The 21,573-nt window shown below is 36.9% G+C and overlaps 1 protein-coding gene and 1 long non-coding RNA gene across 2 annotated transcripts; both read left to right on the forward strand.

Annotated features, from left to right (window-relative positions):
- The first annotated feature begins 220 nt into the window (after positions 1 to 220).
- Positions 221 to 1,265, forward strand: LOC127150507 (uncharacterized). Its single transcript, XR_007822890.1, has 3 exons — positions 221 to 648; positions 755 to 839; positions 926 to 1,265. It is a non-coding gene; the product is annotated as an uncharacterized LOC127150507 (long non-coding RNA).
- Positions 1,266 to 2,424: 1,159 nt separating this feature from the next.
- On the forward strand, positions 2,425 to 20,945 carry LOC127150504 (uncharacterized). Its single transcript, XM_051088364.1, has 2 exons — positions 2,425 to 4,074; positions 20,724 to 20,945. The coding sequence occupies exon 1, from the start codon at positions 2,808 to 2,810 to the stop codon at positions 3,333 to 3,335; it is 528 nt and encodes a 175-aa protein (XP_050944321.1). The 5' UTR covers positions 2,425 to 2,807; the 3' UTR covers positions 3,336 to 4,074; positions 20,724 to 20,945.
- The last annotated feature ends 628 nt before the right edge of the window (positions 20,946 to 21,573 follow it).

Here is a 21,573-nt window from a genome sequence, read left to right on the forward strand (position 1 = left end):
CTAAGAAAAGTCAAAGTTTTACTTTGACCTAATTGGTCAAATGACCAATTTGCCACTTTGATTAATTACTTAATTAACTAAAAGTTAGTGGACAATGTGGCAACTTATTTTGAATTAGAAGCCACTAATTCCATTAAAAGTTAATGGATTAATTAGGTGTTGAGATTATATGAAATAATTTGCATGCAATTTGCATGTAAATTGTAAACCCGATATTTTCTTGGTTTAATTTCTTTAAATGTGGAAAAAAAAAAGAAAAAAAAATGGAAATTAAGTGTAAATATAAATATATATATTTATATATTAAATAGTTTTATTCAATTAATTAAAGAAAAGAAAGAAAAGAAAGGACAAAAAGAAGAAAAGGAGAAGAAAAGTTCATTTTCTCTTTTCTTCTTCTTCTTCTCTTCCCTTCACCGCCAAGTTTGAAGACATCCAAGTTCCCTTTATTTTTTTTTCTTTTTCCTTCTTCAATTTGCAGAGAACTTCTAAGAGAGAGTTTGGAAGAAGAAGAGAAATTTTACTAGAATTTTTAGGTTGAAGAAGAGGAGGAGAACTCAAGCAAAGTGTATCAATGGCTGAATTTTAGTTCATTCTGCACATCACTGGTTTTTAATTCGGTTTGAACTCTTCAAAAGGAATTAAGAGGTGAGATTTAGATTTACTGAAAGTTAACTCATTTTTAAACAAACTTTATGAAGAACGTTGGAGCAAATTCGGATATTCATTTGGTGCTTTTTGATGAAGAAAACAGGGCAGTTGGTTTTCACTCGAAATCAGGAGGTCTCTGGTTTTTCTTGTATTTCAGAGTGTATCGGTGGAGTTAGAATCTCTATTTGGTATGGTTGGAAAGCTTGTTCAATTTACTACAACGTTCATGAAGAAATTGTAAACCAAAAACGACTAAAAATTGGTTAAATTGTAGGAACAAGTTAAAGAGGTCGTGTGCGCGCGATTCTGGAAGTGGTTCTGTTTTGAGGGTTATATGTGTTTATGCACGGGGAATCAGATTTATATGTCTTCAGGTAAGTTTTAGAGGATCTCAAAATGAAGAGTTTGATATAAAGAACACTCATTTTGGTTAAGTATTGAGAAAGTTATAGTTCTTTGAAGTTTATGTTAGAAATCTGGAAATTTTAGAGAATTGTTGAAATAGGATTTTATTTCTTAAGCTTTGTTTTCGTGAGCGTCATCTTTGGTGCGACATGTTATGTATATCTTTAGGAAACCAGAATGTTTAAGGTTTTAATACTCAGTTGGGTTGTTGGCAGGCCGAGAAGAATTCAACCGAGCTTATAGACCAAGGATCTAGCCCAAGACTGTGAGTGACAAAACCAACTTTGAAATATTTTCCATAACTGTTATTATGATTGAATGCGATAAATGTTTATTTACGAAGCCATGAAAGGTATTTGAATTTCATGACTATTTTCAAGTATACATTTGGAGACTAGATTTCTTAAAGAAATTTATGCTAGCACGTAGATATTAAATGTTTTGAAAGTATTTAAACCACAATATTTTAAGCAAAGCATGAATTAGTATGAAGTTTTGTTTTAAGAACTACAATTTTCCACGAAAGAGCTGAGTAAAGTTCGAGCTTTGTGTAAAATTTATAAGCAGGCATGTTTTAATATTTTATGATGATTTATGAAATTTTCATTAACTACATGACTGAGATCTTGAGCCTGAGGCTAGAGATTACCGTGTGCACACTGGTTAGATTTCGTTGTTGACGTTGAGTGTACTCCGTAACAACGATGCTGTCGTGAGTGCTGGGCGGGCCCCACTACGACAAAGACGATGGGAGTGCTGGGCGGGCCCCACTACATCGTAGTGCTTGTAAACGTTGTTGTACTAGGTGTACCCTACACAACGTAGATTCGTCATGTTAGTTAAAATTCTTCGATATACTTGATATGCCTTGCTATATTTCAATGATGAACATGCTGAGTATTTAAGGAAGTTATTCTTACTATTACACATTTACATTTACGACTTGTATAAACAGATTTATATGTGTAAAGTTTTCACGTGCTCTTATCTTTAAATTCATAGTTTTAAACTGAGTCACTCACTGAGCTCTATAGCTCACCCTTTCCAAAATGTTTTACCCATTTTTCCAGGTAGAGATCGACTTCCCGGTGCCTGATAGACTGCCTTAGTCTGCGGAAGCTTCATTATCGATTGCCAGTACGTGTTTTGTGTTGGGCATAAAGTCTGTTGTGTTGTGATGTATTCACACCCTTGTATGTTATAGATACTCCACAGTTTGTATAAGCTTTAGGAGCTGTAGTTGTGTAAACTTTGTTGGTTATATTTTGATTAAGGTGTCTTTAGGTTTACTCGTGAAATCGGTAAATTTTGAGGTACATTTCATGTATGTGTTTGACTAGCCTAGGATCCGATGTGTTTTGTGGCATGTGCAATAGTTTATATACTAGATTGGCAAGTTCATCACATGAAAGTTTTAAGCAGAGTCGACAGATACAGGTACAGAAAAGCGTTGTTCGTCGGCTTCACGCCATCTTTCGGTCTAAGGTAGCAGGTAGTCCGGGAGGGGGTGTGACAACTTGGTATCAGAGCAGTTTGCTCCATGGGAATTAAGGTAGAGCGGTTAGCTCTAAGAAGAAACTGGAAAGTAAATAATTGAACGTCAAGTTAGCTTAAAGGGAACTAGTGGAGTATGGTCTAGGTAAGGGTAGAAGTGAGTCCAATTATTATTAATACGTGAGTAGACATTTAGTATCATGCATTTGAGTTAAGTATTTATAGTATGTCTAATGTGTTGACATATTATAGGAGTCATGCCACCACGTACTGGTAGACGACGCCGGCAGAATCAGGACGGGATGCAAGGTCCTACCCAAGGTCCATCTGTAGGGGAATCTAGTACCCTAGGAGTTCGAGGTGGTGCAGGAAATGAGCAGTTTGCGAGAACAACACAGGAAATAGGAAGGCCAGATAGAGCAGAGCCTAGTGATCCAGAAAAGGCATACGGAATTGAACGGCTGAAGAAGTTAGGGGCTACAGTGTTTGAAGGTTCCACAGATCCAGCTGATGCAGAGAACTGGTTGAATATGCTTGAAAAGTGTTTTGATGTGATGAATTGTCCTGAGGAGCGAAAGGTTAGATTGGCCACATTTTTGTTGCAAAAAGAGGCTGAAGGATGGTGGAAATCTATATTAGCAAGACGCAGTGATGCACATACTTTAGACTGGCAGACTTTTAGAGGCATATTCGAAGATAAGTATTATCCCAGCACATACTGCGAAGCCAAGAGGGATGAATTTCTGGGGTTGAAACAAGGATCACTTTCAGTGCCTGAGTATTAGAGGAAGTATACCGAGCTTTCACGGTATGCTGACGTTATTATAGCTTCTGAGAGTGACAGGTGCCGAAGGTTTGAAAGAGGGTTGCGTTTTGAAATACGTACCCCAGTTACAGCCATTGCTAAGTGGACGAATTTCTCTCAGTTAGTGGAGACTGCCCTTCGTGTGGAGCAGAGTATAACAGAAGAGAAATCGGCAGTGGAGCTTAGTCGTGGGACTTCAACAGCTAGTGGATTTAGAGGCCGTGAGCAGCGGAGGTTCACGCCTGGGATAAATATTTCAAGCCGTCAAGATTTTAAGAATCGCTCTGGAGGCCAAGCATCGAGGAACGTGAGTTATGGTAGTGTTTTTCAGAGACAGAGCCAGAGAATACCTAGTCAACCCATTAGATCAACAGTAAGATCGCAACCAGGTCAGGAGTCCATTGCTAGTACCGTCAGGCGAATACCATGCACGAGTTGTGCCAGGAACCATCGGGGTCAGTGTTTGGTAGGTGCCGGTGTATGTTACCAGTGCGGACAGCCAGGACATTTCAAGAAAGATTGTCCGCAGTTGAACATGACAGTTCAGAGAGATCAGGGAGTTGGGTCCCAGACAATTGAGCAATCGAGAGTTTCAGTGGTTCCAACAGAGGGCACCGGTGGTGCAAGGCAAAAGGGAGTTGTTGGAAGACCGAGGCAACAGGGAAAAGTCTATGCTATGACTCAACAAGAAGCAGAGGACGCACCAGACGTTATTACTGGTACGATTCTTATTTGTAATGTACCTGCAGATGTTTTATTTGATCCAGGTTCTACGCATTCCTTTGTTTCTAGTATATTTCTGACTAAGTTGAATAGGATGCTAGAGCCTTTATTTGAGGGGTTAGCTATATACACTCCAGTTGGTGACGTTTTACTTGTTAATGAGGTGTTACGTAATTGTGAAGTTTTAGTAGAAGGTATCAGTTTGCTAGTGGACTTGCTACCACTAGAGTTGCAGAGGTTAGATGTAATTTTGGGAATGGATTTCTTATTTGCTCATTATGCATCTATGGATTGCCATAGGAAGGAAGTGGTTTTCAGAAAACCAGGCTTTGCTGAAGTGGTTTTTAGAGGTATGAGGAAGGCTGTTTCTAGAAGTTTAATCTCAGTTTTGAAAGCTGAGAAATTACTGAGGAAGGGTTGCACAGCGTTTCTTACACACATCGTTGTAGTGCAGAGAGAAAAACTAAAGCCAGAAGATGTTCCTGTGGTGAAAGAGTTTCTTGATGTATTTCCAGATAATCTGTCAGGTTTGCCACCTGATAGAGAGATTGAGTTCACCATTGAATTATTACCAGGAACAACACCTATTTCACAGGCCCCGTATAGAATGGCTCCAAGCGAGCTAAAAAAATTGAAGATGCAGTTACAAGAACTAGTTGACAAGGGATACATCAGGCCTAGTGTTTCGCCGTGGGGAGCACCAGTGCTTTTTGTGAAAAAGAAAGATGGTACCCTCAGATTATGTATTGACTATAGACAGTTAAACAAGGTTACAATACGTAACAAGTATCCTTTACCACGCATCGATGACTTATTTGATCAACTAAGGGGAGCAGCGTTGTTCTCTAAGATTGACTTAAGGTCAGGATACCACCAGTTGAAGGTTAGAGAATCAGATATTGCTAAGACAGCATTTAGAACGAGGTATGGGCATTATGAGTTTCGAGTTATGCCATTCGGTTTAACGAATGCGCCAGCGGTTTTCATGGATCTCATGAACAGGATCTTCCATCGGTATTTAGATCAGTTTGTGATTGTGTTCATTGATGATATATTAGTTTACTCAGTTGACAGAGAATCTCATGAGGAACATCTAAGGATTGTTCTACAGACTCTACGTGAAAAACAGTTATATGCTAAGTTCAGCAAATGTGAGTTCTGGTTGGAACAAGTAGTATTTTTGGGGCATGTAGTTTCAGCAAAAGGAGTTAGTGTCGATCCACAAAAAGTAGAAGCGGTTGTCAATTGGGAAAGACCAATTAGTGCGACAGAAGTACGTAGTTTCCTGGGTTTGGCAGGATACTATAGGCGTTTTATTGAGGATTTCTCTCGATTGGCATTGCCTTTGACCGCTTTGACAAGGAAGAATGTTAAGTTTGAGTGGTCAGATAAATGCGAGCAAAGTTTTCAGGAATTGAAGAAAAGACTAGTTACAGCACCTATTTTGGCACTTCCTGTAACAGGGAAGGACTATGTGATTTATTGTGATGCTTCAAGGCTAGGATTAGGTTGTGTGCTTATGCAAAATGGGAATGTAATAGCTTATGCTTCAAGGCAGTTGAAGGAGCATGAGTGTAATTACCCTACCCATGATCTTGAGCTAGCAGCAGTTGTTTTAGCACTAAAAATCTGGAGACACTATTTGTTCGGGGAAAAGTGCCATATTTTCACAGATCATAAAAGTCTGAAGTATATTTTTGATCAAAAAGAGCTAAATCTGAGACAAAGGCGATGGCTAGAACTGATTAAAGATTATGATTGTACTATAGAGTATCATCCAGGTAAGGCCAACGTAGTAGCAGATGCATTAAGTAGGAAGTCAAGACTTCCGAAGAGTGCCTTGTGTGGTATTCGAGTAGCTTTGTTGAATGAGTTAAGAGGTTCCAAGGCAGTAGTAACTACAGAGGATTCAGGAAGTCTCTTAGCTCAATTTCAGGTTCGGTCTTCTCTAGTAACTGAGATTGTAAGAAGACAGTCAGAAGACAGTAATTTACAGAAGAAGTTTGAGAAATCCAAGAAAGGCTTAGAGGTGGAGTTTGAGCTGAGAACAGATGGAGCCATTGTTAAACAAGGAAGATTATGTGTTCCGAATATCAGTGAGCTTAAGAATGCTATTCTAGAAGAAGCTCACAGTTCAGCTTACGCTATGCATCCAGGTAGCACCAAGATGTACAGAACTTTAAAGAAGACTTATTGGTGGTCTGGAATGAAGCAAGAGATAGCTGAATATGTTGATAGATGTTTGATTTGTCAACAGGTTAAACCAGTAAGACAGAGGCCAGGAGGATTTCTTAATCCTTTGCCAGTGCCAGAGTGGAAATGGGAGCATATTACTATGGATTTTCTATTTGGATTACCTCGTACATCCAGTGGACATGATGGTATATGGGTAATAGTAGACAGACTCACCAAGACGACACGATTTATACCGATTAAAATGACATCTACGTTAGACCAGCTAGCGAGATTATATGTTGATAAGATTGTGAGTCAGTATGGAGTACCAGTGTCCATAGTTTCAGATAGGGATCCGAGGTTTACTTCTAAATTTTGGCCTAGTTTACAGAAAGCAATGGGAACAGGGCTAAAGTTTAGTACATCATTTCATCCCCAAACAGATGGTCAGTCGGAGAGGACCATCCAAACTTTAGAGGACATGTTGAGAGCATGTGTCCTACAACTTAAAGGAAGTTGGGATACCCACTTGCCACTTATGGAGTTTGCTTATAATAATAACTATCAGTCTAGTATCGGTATGGCACCATATGAAGCCTTATACGGGAGACCATGCAGAACTCTTGTGTGTTGGAATGAAGTGGGAGAGCGGAAGTTAGTAGGTCCTGAGTTGGTTCAGATTACGACAAACAATATTAAGTTGATCAGAGAAAATCTGAGGAAAGCCCAAGATCAACAGAAAAGTTATGCGGATAAGCGACGAAGAAACCTAGAATTCCAAGTTGGAGATCAAGTTTTCTTGAAATTATCTCCATGGCGAGGTGTTATTCGTTTCGGAAGAAAAGGTAAGTTAAGTCCTAGATATATTGGGCCATATCAGATAACGGAACGAGTGGGACCAGCAGCGTATAGACTTGAGTTGCCAATAGAACTTGCACAAATACATGATGTTTTCCATGTATCCATGTTAAGAAAATATACACCAGATCCATCGCATGTGTTGCAAGATCAACCAGTTGAATTAAAAGAAGATTTGAGTTATGTTGAAGAACCAGTTCAGATTCTCGACAGAAAGGAACAAGTTTTGAGAAACAAAACGATTCCACTCATAAAAGTTTTGTGGAGACATCATGGAGCGGAGGAGGCAACTTGGGAACCAGAATATCAGATGAAGAAGAGCTATCCGATACTTTTCAGTTAAGGACATTCTAAATTTCGAGGACGAAATTTTCTAAAGGGAAGGTAAGTTGTAAACCCGATATTTTCTTGGTTTAATTTCTTTAAATGTGGAAAAAAAAAAGAAAAAAAATGGAAATTAAGTGTAAATATAAATATATATATTTATATATTAAATAGTTTTATTCAATTAATTAAAGAAAAGAAAGAAAAGAAAGGACAAAAAGAAGAAAAGGAGAAGAAAAGTTCATTTTCTCTTTTCTTCTTCTTCTTCTCTTCCCTTCACCGCCAAGTTTGAAGACATCCAAGTTCCCTTTATTTCTTTTTCTTTTTCCTTCTTCAATTTGCAGAGAACTTCTAAGAGAGAGTTTGGAAGAAGAAGAGAAATTTTACTAGAATTTTTAGGTTGAAGAAGAGGAGGAGAACTCAAGCAAAGTGTATCAATGGCTGAATTTTAGTTCATTCTGCACATCACTGGTTTTTAATTCGGTTTGAACTCTTCAAAAGGAATTAAGAGGTGAGATTTAGATTTACTGAAAGTTAACTCATTTTTAAACAAACTTTATGAAGAACGTTTGAGCAAATTCGGATATTCATTTGGTGCTTTTTGATGAAGAAAACAGGGCAGTTGGTTTTCACTCGAAATCAGGAGGTCTCTGGTTTTTCTTGTATTTCAGAGTGTATCGGTGGAGTTAGAATCTCTATTTGGTATGGTTGGAAAGCTTGTTCAATTTACTACAACGTTCATGAAGAAATTGTAAACCAAAAACGACTAAAAATTGGTTAAATTGTAGGAACAAGTTAAAGAGGTCGTGTGCGCGCGATTCTGGAAGTGGTTCTGTTTTGAGGGTTATATGTGTTTATGCACGGGGAATCAGATTTATATGTCTTCAGGTAAGTTTTAGAGGATCTCAAAATGAAGAGTTTGATATAAAGAACACTCATTTTGGTTAAGTATTGAGAAAGTTATAGTTCTTTGAAGTTTATGTTAGAAATCTGGAAATTTTAGAGAATTGTTGAAATAGGATTTTATTTCTTAAGCTTTGTTTTCGTGAGCGTCATCTTTGGTGCGACATGTTATGTATATCTTTAGGAAACCAGAATGTTTAAGGTTTTAATACTCAGTTGGGTTGTTGGCAGGCCGAGAAGAATTCAACCGAGCTTATAGACCAAGGATCTAGCCCAAGACTGTGAGTGACAAAACCAACTTTGAAATATTTTCCATAACTGTTATTATGATTGAATGCGATAAATGTTTATTTACGAAGCCATGAAAGGTATTTGAATTTCATGACTATTTTCAAGTATACATTTGGAGACTAGATTTCTTAAAGAAATTTATGCTAGCACGTAGATATTAAATGTTTTGAAAGTATTTAAACCACAATATTTTAAGCAAAGCATGAATTAGTATGAAGTTTTGTTTTAAGAACTACAATTTTCCACGAAAGAGCTGAGTAAAGTTCGAGCTTTGTGTAAAATTTATAAGCAGGCATGTTTTAATATTTTATGATGATTTATGAAATTTTCATTAACTACATGACTGAGATCTTGAGCCTGAGGCTAGAGATTACCGTGTGCACACTGGTTAGATTTCGTTGTTGACGTTGAGTGTACTCCGTAACAACGATGCTGTCGTGAGTGCTGGGCGGGCCCCACTACGACAAAGACGATGGGAGTGCTGGGCGGGCCCCACTACATCGTAGTGCTTGTAAACGTTGTTGTACTAGGTGTACCCTACACAACGTAGATTCGTCATGTTAGTTAAAATTCTTCGATATACTTGATATGCCTTGCTATATTTCAATGATGAACATGCTGAGTATTTAAGGAAGTTATTCTTACTATTACACATTTACATTTACGACTTGTATAAACAGATTTATATGTGTAAAGTTTTCACGTGCTCTTATCTTTAAATTCATAGTTTTAAACTGAGTCACTCACTGAGCTCTATAGCTCACCCTTTCCAAAATGTTTTACCCATTTTTCCAGGTAGAGATCGACTTCCCGGTGCCTGATAGACTGCCTTAGTCTGCGGAAGCTTCATTATCGATTGCCAGTACGTGTTTTGTGTTGGGCATAAAGTCTGTTGTGTTGTGATGTATTCACACCCTTGTATGTTATAGATACTCCACAGTTTGTATAAGCTTTAGGAGCTGTAGTTGTGTAAACTTTGTTGGTTATATTTTGATTAAGGTGTCTTTAGGTTTACTCGTGAAATCGGTAAATTTTGAGGTACATTTCATGTATGTGTTTGACTAGCCTAGGATCCGCTGTGTTTTGTGGCATGTGCAATAGTTTATATACTAGATTGGCAAGTTCATCACATGAAAGTTTTAAGCAGAGTCGACAGATACAGGTACAGAAAAGCGTTGTTCGTCGGCTTCACGCCATCTTTCGGTCTAAGGTAGCAGGTAGTCCGGGAGGGGGTGTGACATAAATTTTTATATATAAACTTCTCATTACAGAATGAGAAGAGGATGCTGTTTTTCTCATAAAATCACCTAAAAGATACACCTCCTTCCATCTCTCTAAAAGATTTACTTCACAAAATCGAGTCCCACAACTCTGTTCTTAGTCTTGAGATTAGTAGGTCAACATAGTGGTTGTCCTTACTCGTGATTTTCAGGCAAAGAAGAAGCTTTGGATCGAAGAAGAAGTTGAGAACTATAGAAGGTAAGTTCATTGTTTACCTTTCAGACTCTTCGTTTAGGTCCATCGCATAGCAATTGCATGTTAATTTCTAAATCGTTTAGATGCATATAGAGTAAAGCATGATCCTAATTCTTCCGCTGCAACATGTTTTATGATGTTTTCCCTGCATGTGGTATTAGAGCATGCTTAGTTTTACTCATATGCATATGGTGGGTTCTTACAATTTATATGATAAATTGCTATGGTTGAACTAAAAGGGATTAGTTTTGGATTTGACTCTAAATTAAGTTGTTAACTTGCATTAATCATTGTAATTAGCCCTGTTGGTGGCTTAATTTATTTTTTTGCAAACAGTTTGTATTTTATTGAAGTCATTAGAGTTGAATTTAGGCTATAATTACTTCTTTCGAAAAGAAGAATGTGCTGTTTTGAAGCTTAAACCAAAAAAGGTTAACATGTTCATGCATGTTGAGAAATTAATATGGAAATTAATTAAGATGATTAATTAATTGTCAAAATTTAAATTAATATGATTAATTTAAAATATAATTGAATTAATTTTATTAAATATGATTTAACAAAATTAATCAATTATTGAAATACCATATTAATTTGTTGTTCTTCTAGATGAATGGTTATAGGTTTGTCTAAGAGTTTTATAATTGTTATAAAATAAATTAGACTTTCAAATCTATAATAAAGATAAGATGCATGCTCACTTAGGTTAAAAGCCATGGACTAATGGATCAAAGCCATGGACCTCGAAATGGAATCTATGTTGTAAAAGTCAACATGTTGGAACAGTCAAAGTTGTAAAAGTCAACATGTTGACTTTTGACTTTGGAAAACAAAACTTTGACCAGATTTGAATTTTAGAAAATGAATGCGGATTCATACTCGGGAGGTTAGAATTAGTCAAGATAGGTAAAATAGCAAAAAGTCAAAAAGCTGACTTTTGACTAAACAAGCCAAAGTTTGACTTTGACTTAATTGGTCAAATGACCAAATTGCCCTTTGACTAATTTTCTTATTAACTAAATGTTAGTGGGAAATGTGGCAACTTATAATGAATTAGAAGCCACTAATTCCATTAAATAGTTAATGGATTAATTAGGTGTTGAGATTATATGAAATAAATTGCATGCAATTTGCATGTAAATTTTTATATATAAACTTCTCATTACAGAATGAGAAGAGGATGATGTTTTTCTCATAAAATCACTTAAACGATACACCTCCTTCCATCTCTCTAAAAGATTTACTTCACAAAAATGAGTCCCACAACTCGGTTCTTGGTCTTGAGATTAGTAGGTCAACATAGTGGTTGTCCTTTGCTCGTGATCATCAAGGGAGAAGAAGTTTTAGAACGAACAAGAAGTTAAGAACTACAAAGGTAAGTTCATCGTTTACCTTCTTCTTTCTTCATTTAGGTCTATCGTTTAGTAGTTGCATGTTAATTTCTAAATCATTTAGATGCATATAGAGTAAAGCATGATCCTTTTCTTCCGCTGCTGCATGCTCTTTGTTGTTTTTCCCATCACTCTTGTCCTCTGAATAATATATTCTATATTTTTCAAGGTTTGATCACACATTTAGCTCAAATCTTGTAAATTGTATTTCATCAAGAAAGCATGTACATCTTGAACAAAGTTGTTCTGAACGATTACAAATAATATAATTAAATAATGTGCACATTATAAAATAATAAAACAAATCATATTAAAATGTTTGTCATGCTATAATAGTGAGCGCCATTAGGTGTGATAAATCGTCATGTAAATGATGTGTACCAAGGAAAATAGTCATTTGATATAGCTTGCTCGTTCATTGCTTTTCCTTGTGCGTAATGATCAAATCGTGAAAGCCACATTCTAACATACTCCTCATGAATCCTACGTCAATATTGATTGTGTATGCCTCTTAAATCAATTTGGTGTAGTGTCGAGTCTGTAAAGCACATAATAATGGATGATTTGCAGCATACTGAACTGTCGCAACAACCAATTTGGTAAATGTCACTCAATGATATGGAAGCATATCATAGGACCCATATAAGTCCAGACCTCTTCACCATTATGACATTGATCATGTAGCAATGTTATAATATTGGGTGTGTATGGTGCCTAATTAATCTATTAAAAAAACATAAGTAGACAACATTCGTATAATACTTTGATACGTCAATAACATATTTGTTGATTGTTCATATGTAGGTAGGACACCACTCCACCTAACATGTGAAAAAATAATAAGTTATAAAGAGTGCAAATTTTATGAAAATAACAATACATACATAAAATAATACCTGAAACTCATTGGTCGATCAACTGTAGCCTGTAATGCAACCTCGCGAAAAAGGTTTTTCATTGATGAATAAGAGGATAGAGTAGTGGTGGTGGATTATTGTTGTTGAGGTGGAGGATAATATGATCTATTGTTATGGTGTCTTTGGTGATAGCCAAATGTTTCACTGCAATGATCACCATGATAACTTTGTTGTCCTTGGCCTTGTTGACCAGATCCTCCCCACCCAAAGTTGGGATGATTTCTCTAACTTGGGTTATAAGTGTTGGAGCAGGGGTTGTGCTTTATGTACGCGACAATTTCAGAATTTAGTGGACATGCTTTAGTGTTATTATGATCGTCACATCCCACCCATCCTATTCCAATCTCATCCACCTGCTTTATCATTTGTTATAGATTGCAGCATGTTGTTCATGGAAGTCATTTGTCCTAGTAATGCCACCGTTGTATTTCTATCAACTCCTTCCTCAATTGTTCCTTTCTCTGCCTAGTAAGAACCAAAACCATCTTCATCTCATTCTTGACTATTGTTGGCCATATAGTTCAACGTTGTTTTAATCTTGTTGTAAGAACTTCTCAACATTCCTCCTACAAACACAACATCAACAGTCTACTGTGCATCCTTACTCAATCTGAAGGAAAACACCTCCATCAACACACTTTCAGGAATGCCATTATGGGTAAAGACTTCACCATTCTTTTAAATCTGCTTCATGCATCGTGTAAACTCGATATTTTCTTGGTTTAATTTCTTTAAATGTTGAAAAAAAAAGAAAAGAAAATGAAAATTAAGTGTAAATATATATATATATATATATATATATATATATATATATTAAATGGTTTTATTAAATAAATTAAATAAAAGAAAGAAAAGAAAGGATAAAAAGAAGAAAAAGAAAAGAAAATTTCATTTTTTCTTTTCTTCTTCTTCTTCTCTTCCCTTCACCGCCAAACATTTAATAGAAAAATTCTCATCCAACTTCCATTATTTTCCTTCTTCAATTTGCAGAGAACATTTAAGAGAGGGTTTGGAAGAAGAAGAGAAATTCTACTAGAATTTTGAGGTTGAAGAAGGAAGGAGAACTCAAGCAAAGTGTATCCATGGCTGAATCTTGGTTCATTCTGCACATCACAAGTTTTAAATTCGGTTTGAACACTTCAAACATAATTAAGAGGTGAGGTTTACATTTAATGAAAGTTAACTCATTTTCAAACAAATTTTATGAAGAAAGTTGGAGCAAATTCGGATATTAATTGGGTGCCTTTTGATGAAGAAAACAGGGCAGTTGGTTTTCACTCGAAATCAGGAAGTCTCTGGTTTTTCTTGTATTTCAGAGTGTACTGGTAGAGTTAGGAACTATATTTGCTATTGTTGGAAAGCGTATTCAATTTACTACAACTTTCATGAAGAAATCATGAACCAAAAACGACTAAAAATCAGTTAAATTGTAGGGACAAATTAAAGAGGTCGTGTGCGCACGATTCTTGAAGTGGTTCTGTTTCGAGGGTTATTTAAATTTATTCACGAGGAATCAAATTTATATGTCTTCAGGTAAGGTTTAGAGGATCTCAAAATGAAGAGTTTGATATAAAGAACACTCATTTTGGGTAAGTATTGAGAAAGTTATAGTCACTTGAAGTTTATGTTAGAAATCTGGAAATTTCAGAGAGTTGTTGAAATAGGATTTTATTTCTTAAGCTTTGTTTTCGTGAGCGTCATCTTTGGTGCGACATGTTACGTATATCTTTAGAAAACCAAAATGTTTAGAGTTCTAATACTCAGTTAGGTTGTTGGCAGGTCGAGAAGAATTAAACCGAGCTTATAGACCAAGGATCTAGATCAAGACGGTGAGTGACAAAACAAACTTTGAAATATTTTCCATAACTGTTATTATGATTGAATGCGATAAATGTTTACTTACGAAGCCATGAAAGGTATTTGAATTTCATGAATATTTTTAAGTATAGATTTGGAGACTATATTTCTTAAAGAAATTTATGCTACAACGTAGATATTAAATGTTTGGAAAGTATTTAAACCACAATGTTTTAAGCAAAGCATGAATTAGTAAGAAGTTTTGTTTTAAGAACTACAGTTTTCCACGAAAGAGTTGAGTAAAGTTCGAGATTTGTCTGAAATTTATAAGCAGACATTTTTTAATATTTTTAGATGATTTATGAAATTTTCATTAACTACATGACTGAGATCGTGAGTCTGAGGCTAGAGATTACCGTGTGCACACTGGTTAGATTCCGTTGTTGACGTTGAGTGTACTCCGTAACAACGATGCTGTCGTGAGTGCTGGGCGGGTCCTACTATGACAAAGACGATGGGAGTGCTGGGCGGGCCCCACTACATCGTAGAGCTTGTAAACGTTGTTGTATTGGGTGTACCCTACACAACGTAGATTTTTCATGTTAGTTAAAATGCTTCGATATAGTTGATATGCCTTGCTAGATTTCAATGACAAACATGCTGAGTATTTGAGGAAACTATTCTTACTACTACATGTTTACATTTACGACTTGTATAAATAGATTTATATGTGTAAAGTTTTCACGTGCTCTTATCTTTAAATTCATAGTTTTAAACTGAGTCACTCACTGAGCTTCATAGCTCACCCTTTCCAAAATGTTTTACCCATTTTTCAGGTAAAGATAGAGTTCCCGGTGCCTGATAGACTGCCTTAATCTGCTGAAGCTCCGTTATAGATTTCCAGTACATGTTTTGAGTTAGGCATAGAGTTTGTTGTGTTATGATGTATATACACCCTTGTATGTTATAGATACTCCACAGTTTGTATAAGCTTTAAGAGCTTTAGTTGTGTAAATTTTGTGGGTTATATTTTGATTAAGGTGTCTTTAGGTTTACTCGTGAAATCAGTAAATTTTAAGGTACACTTCATGTATGTGTTTGACTAGCCTAGGATCCGCTGTGTTTTGTTGCATGTATAATAGTTTATATACTAGATTGGCAAATTCATCACATGAAAGTTTTAAGTAGAGTCGACAAATACAGGTACAGAAAAGCGTTGTTCGTCGGCTTCACGCGATCTTTCGATCTAAGGTAGCAGGTAGTCCGGGAGGGGGTGTAACAACTTCGTATCAGAGTAGTTTGCTCCATGGGAATTTAAGGTAGAGCGGTTAGCTCTAAGAAGAAACTTGGAAGTAAATAATTGAAAGTCAAGTTAGCTTAAAGGGAACTAGTGGAGTATGGTCTAGGTAAGTGTAGAAGTAAGTCCAATTATTATTAATATGTGAGTAGACATTTAGTATCATGCATTTGAGTTGAGTATTTATAGTATGTCTAATGTGTTGACATATTATAGGAGTCATGCCACCACGTAGTAGCAGACGACGCCGGCAGAATCAGGATGGGATGCAAGGTCCTACCCAAGGTCCATCTGCAGGAGAATCTAGTACCTTAAGAGTTCGAGGTGGGGCAGGAAACGAGCAGTTTGTGAGAACTGCACAGGAGATAGGAAGGCTAGAGAGAGCAGAGCCTAGTGATCCAAAAAGGGCATACGGAATTGAACGTTTGAAGAAGTTAGGGGCTACAGTGTTTGAGGGTTCCATAGATCCAGCTAATGCAGAGAACTGGTTGAATATGCTTGAAAAGTGTTTTGATGTGATGAATTGTCCTGAGGAGCAAAAGGTTAGATTGGCCACATTTTTGTTGCAAAAAGAGGTTGAAGGAAGGTGGAAATCTATATTAGCAAGGCGCAGTGATGCACGTGCTTTAGACTGACAGACTTTTAGAGGTATATTCGAAGATAAGTATTATCCCAGCACATACTGCGAAGCCAAGAGGGATGAATTTCTGGGGTTGAAACAAGGATCACTTTTAGTGGCTGAGTATGAGAGGAAGAATACTGAGCTTTCACGGTATGCTGACGTTATTGTGGCTTTTGAGAGTGACAGGTGCCGAAGGTTTAGAGGGTTACGTTTTGAAATACGTACCCCAGTTACAGCCATTGCTAAGTAGACAAATTTCTCTCAGTTAGTGGAGACTGCCCTACGTGTGGAGCAGAGTATAGCGGAAGAGAAATCAGCAGTGGAGCTTAGTCGTAGGACTTCAACAGCTAGTGGATTTATTGGCCGTGAGCAGCGGAGGTTCATGCTTGGGATAAATATTTCAAGCCGTCAAGACTTTAAGAATCGCTCTGGAGGCCAAGCATCGAGGAACGTGAGTTATGGTAGTCTTTTTCAAAGACAGAGCCACATAATACCTAGTCAACCCATTAGATCAACAGTAAGATCACAGCCAGGACAGGAATCCGTTGCTAGTACAGTCAGGTGAACACCATGCACGTGTTGTGGCAGGAACCATCGAGGTCAATGTTTGGTAGGTGCCGGTGTATGTTACTGGTGCGGACAGCCAGGACATTTCAAGAAAGATTGTCCGCAGTTGAACATGACAGTTCAGAGAGATCAGGGAGTTGGGTCCAAGACAGTTGAGCAATCGAGAGTTTCAGTGGTTCCAACAGAGGGCACCAGTGGTGCAAGGCAGAAGAGAGTTGTTGGAAGACCTAGGCAACAGGGAAAAGTCTATGCTATGACTCAACAAGAAGCGGAGGATGCACCAAACGTTATTACTGGTACGATTCTTATTTGTAATGTACCTGCTGATGTTTTATTTGATCCAGGTGCTACGCATTCCTTTGTTTCTAGTACATTTCTAACTAAGCTGAATAGGATGCTAGAGCCTTTATCTGAGGGGTTAGTTATATACACTCCAGTTGGTGACGTTTTACTTGTTAATGAGGTGTTGCGTAATTGTGAAATTTTAGTAGAATGTATTAGTCTACTAGTGGACTTGCTACCACTAGAGTTGCAGATGTTAGATGTAATTTTGGGAATGGATTTCTTATTTGCTCATTATGCATCTTTGGATTGCCATAGGAAGGAAGTGGTTTTCAGAAAACCAGGCTTTGCTGAAGTGGTTTTTAGAGGTATGAGGAAGGTCGTTTCTAGAAGTTTAATCTCAGTTTTGAAAGCTGAGATATTGCTGAGGAAGGGTTGCACAGCGTTTCTTACACACATCATAGTAGTGCAGAGAGAAAAGCTAAAGCCAGAAGATGTTCCTGTGGTGAAAGAGTTTCTTGAAGTATTTCCAGATGATTTGTCAGGTTTGCCACCTGATAGAGAGATTGAGTTCACCATTGAATTATTACCAGGAACAGCACCTATTTCACAAGCACCGTATAGAATGGCTTCAAGCGAGCTAAAAGAATTGAAGATGCAGTTACAAGAACTAGTTGACAAGGGATGCATCAGGCCTAGTGTTTCGCCATGGGGAGCACCAGTGCTATTTGTGAAAAAGAAAGATGGTACCCTCAGATTATGTATTGAATATAGACAGTTAAACAAGGTTACAATACGTAACAAGTATCCTTTACCACGCATCAATGACTTATTTGATCAACCAAGGGGAGCAGCGTTGTTCTCTAAGATTGACTTAAGGTCAGGATACCACTAGTTGAAGGTTAGAGAATCAGATATTGCTAAGAGAGCATTTAGAACAAGGTATGGACATTATGAGTTTCGAGTTATGCCATTCGGTTTAACGAATGCGCCAACGGTTTTCATGGATCTCATGAACAGGATCTTCCATCAGTATTTAGATCAGTTTGTGATTGTGTTCATTGATGATATATTAGTTTACTCGGTTGACAGAGAATCCCATGAGGAACATCTGAGGATTGTTTTACAGACTTTACGTGATAAACAGTTGTACGCTAAGTTCAGCAAATGTGAGTTCTGGTTGGAACAAGTAGTATTTTTGGGGCATGTAGTTTCAGCAAAAGGAGTTAGTGTGGATCCACAAAAAGTAGAAGCGGTTGTCAATTGGGAAAGACCAACTAGTGTGACAGAAGTACGTAGTTTCCTGGGTTTGGCAGGATACTATAGGCGTTTTGTTGAGAATATCTCTCGATTGGCATTGTCTTTCACCACTTTGACAAGGAAGAATGCTAAGTATGAGTGGTCAGATAAATGCGAGCAATGTTTTCAGGAATTGAAGAAAAGACTAGTTACAACACCTATTTTGGCACTTCCTGTAACAGGGAAGGACTATGTGATTTATTGTGATGCTTCAAGGCTAGGATTAGGTTGTGTGCTTATGCAATATGGGAAGGTAATAGCTTATGCTTCAAGGCAGTTGAAGGAGCATGAGTTTAATTACCCTACCCATGATCTTGAGCTAGCAGTAGTTGTTTTAGCACTAAAAATCTGGAGACACTATTTGTTTGGGGAAAAGTGCCATATTTTCACAGATCATAAGAGTCTGAAGTATATTTTTTATCAGAAAGAGCTAAATCTGAGACAAAGGCGATGGCTAGAACTGATTAAATATTATGATTATACTATAGAGTATCATCCAGGTAAGGCTAATGTAGTAGTAGATGCATTAAGTAGGAAGTCAAGACTTTTGAAGAGTGCCTTGTGTGGTATTCGAGTAGTTTTGTTGAATGAGTTAAGAGGTTCCAAGACTGTAGTAACTACAGAGAATCAGGAAGTCTCTTAGCACAATTTCAGATTCGGTCTTCTCTAGTAACTGAGATTGTAAGAAGACAATCAGAGGACAGTAATTTACAGAAGAAGCTTGGGAAATCCAAGAAAGGCTTAGAGGTGGAGTTTGAGCTGAGAACAGATGAAGCCATTGTTAAACAGGGAAGATTATGTGTTTCGAATATCAGTGAGCTTAAGAATGCTATTCTAAAAGAAGCTCACAGTTCAGCTTACGGTATGCATCCAGGTAGCACCAAGATGTACAGAACTTTAAAGAAGACTTATTGGTGGCCTGGAATGAAGCAAGAGATAGCTGAATATGTTGATAGATGTTTGATTTGTCAATAGGTTAAACCAGTAAGACAGAGGCCAGGAGGATTTCTTAATCCTTTGCCAGTGTCAGAGTGGAAATGGGAGCATATTACTATGGATTTTCTATTTGGATTACCTCGTACATCCAATGGACATGATGGTATATGGGTAATAGTAAACAAACTCACCAAGACAGCACGATTTATATCGATTAAAGCGACATCTATGTTAGACCAGCTAGCTAGATTATATGTTGACAAGATTGTGAGTCAGTATGGAGTACTAGTGTCCATAGTTTTAGATATGGATCCGAGGTTTACTTCTAAATTTTGGCATAGTTTACAGAAAGCAATGGGAACAGGGCTAAAGTTTAGTACATCATTTCATCCCAAACAGATGGTCAGTCCGAGAGGACCATCCAAACTTTAGAGGACATGTTGACAGCATGTGTCCTTCGACTTAAGGAAGTTTGGATACCCACTTGCCACTTATGGAGTTTGCTTATAATAATAGCTATCAGTCTAGTATCGGTATGGCACCATATGAAGCCTTATACGGGAGACCATGCAGAACTCCTGTGTGTTGGAATGAAGTGGGAGAGCGAATGTTAGTAGGTCTTGAGTTGGTTCAGATTACGACAAACAATATTAAGTTGATCAGAGAAAATCTTAGGATAGTCTAAGATCGATAGAAAAGTTATGCGGATAAGCGATGAAGAAACCTAGAATTCCAAGTTGGAGATCAAGTTTTCTTGAAATTATCTCCATGGCGAGGTGTTATTCGTTTCGGAAGAAAGGGTAAGTTAAGTCCTAGATATATTGGGCCATATCAGATAACGAAACAAGTGGGACCAGCAGCGTATAGACTTGAGTTGCCAATAGAACTTGCACGAATACATGATGTTTTCCATGTATCCATGTTAAGAAAATATATACCAGATCCATCGCATGTGTTGCAAGATCAACCAGTTGAATTAAAAGAAGATTTGAGTTATGTTGAAGAACCAGTTCAGATTCTCGACAGAAAGGAACAAGTTTTGAGAAACAAAACGATTCCACTCATAAAGGTTTTGTGGAGACATCATGGAGTGGAGGAGGAAACTTGGGAACCGGAAGATCAAATGAAAAAGAGATACCCGATACTTTTGAGTTGAGGACATTCTAAATTTCGAGGACGAAATTTTCTAAGGGGAAGGTAAGTTGTAAACCCGATATTTTCTTGGTTTAATTTCTTTAAATGTGGAAAAAAAAAGAAAAGAAAATGAAAATTAAGTGTAAATATATATATATATATATATATATTATTTATATATATATATATATATTATTTATATATTAAATGGTTTTATTAAATAAATTAAATAAAAGAAAGAAAAGAAAGGATAAAAAGAAGAAATAGAGAAGAAAATTTCATTTTTTCTTTTCTTCTTCTCCTCTTCCCTTCACCGTCAAGCATTTTGAAGAAAATTCTCATCCAACTTCAATTCTTTTCCTTCTTCAATTTGCAGAGAACATTTAAGAGAGAGTTTGGAAGAAGAAGAGGAATTTTACTAGAATTTTGAGGTTGAAGAAGAGGAGGAGAACTCAAGCAAAATGTAATCATGGCTAAATTTTGGTTCATTATGCATATCACTGGTTTTTTAATTCGGTTTGAACTCTTCAAAAGGGATTAAGAGGTAAGGTTTACATTTACTCAAAGTTAAATCATTTTGAAACAAACTTTATCAAGAAAGTTGGTGCAAATTCGGATATTCATTGGGTGCTTTTTGATGAAGAAAACAGGGCAGTTGGTTTTCACTCGAAATCAGGAGGTCACTAGTTTTTCTTATATTTCAGAGTGTACCTGTGGAGTCAGGATCTCTATTTGGTATGGTTAGAAAGCTTATTCAATTTACTACAACTTGCATGAAGAAATCGTGAACCACAAACGACCAAAAATCAGTTAAATTGTAGGGACAAGTTAAAGAGGGTTATCTGAGTTTATTCATAAGGAATCAGATTTACATGTCTTCAGGTGATTTTTTGAGGATCTCAAAATAAAGATTTTGATATAAAGAATACTCATTTTGGTTAAGTATTGAGAAAGTTATAGTCATTTGAAGTTTATGTTAGAAATCTGGAAATTTCAGAGAGTTGTTGAAATAGGATTTTATTTTTTAAGCTTTGTTTTCGTGAACGTCATCTTTGGTGCGACATGTTATGTATATCTTTAGGAAACCAGAATGTTTAGAGTTCTAATACTCGGTTGGGTTGTTGGTAGGCCGAGAAGAACTAAATCGAGCTTATAGACCAAGGATCTAGCCCAAGACGGTGAGTGACAAAACCAACTTTGAAATATTTTCCATATCTGTTATTATG

Source organism: Cucumis melo, chromosome 8, assembly GCF_025177605.1.
Source record: "Cucumis melo cultivar AY chromosome 8, USDA_Cmelo_AY_1.0, whole genome shotgun sequence".
NCBI classification, from domain to species: domain Eukaryota; kingdom Viridiplantae; phylum Streptophyta; class Magnoliopsida; order Cucurbitales; family Cucurbitaceae; genus Cucumis; species Cucumis melo.

Excerpts from the sequence above, each read along its gene's own strand:
- LOC127150504 (XM_051088364.1), top strand. The coding sequence starts at position 2,808 with ATGCCACCACGTACTGGTAGACGACGCCGGCAGAATCAGGACGGGATG.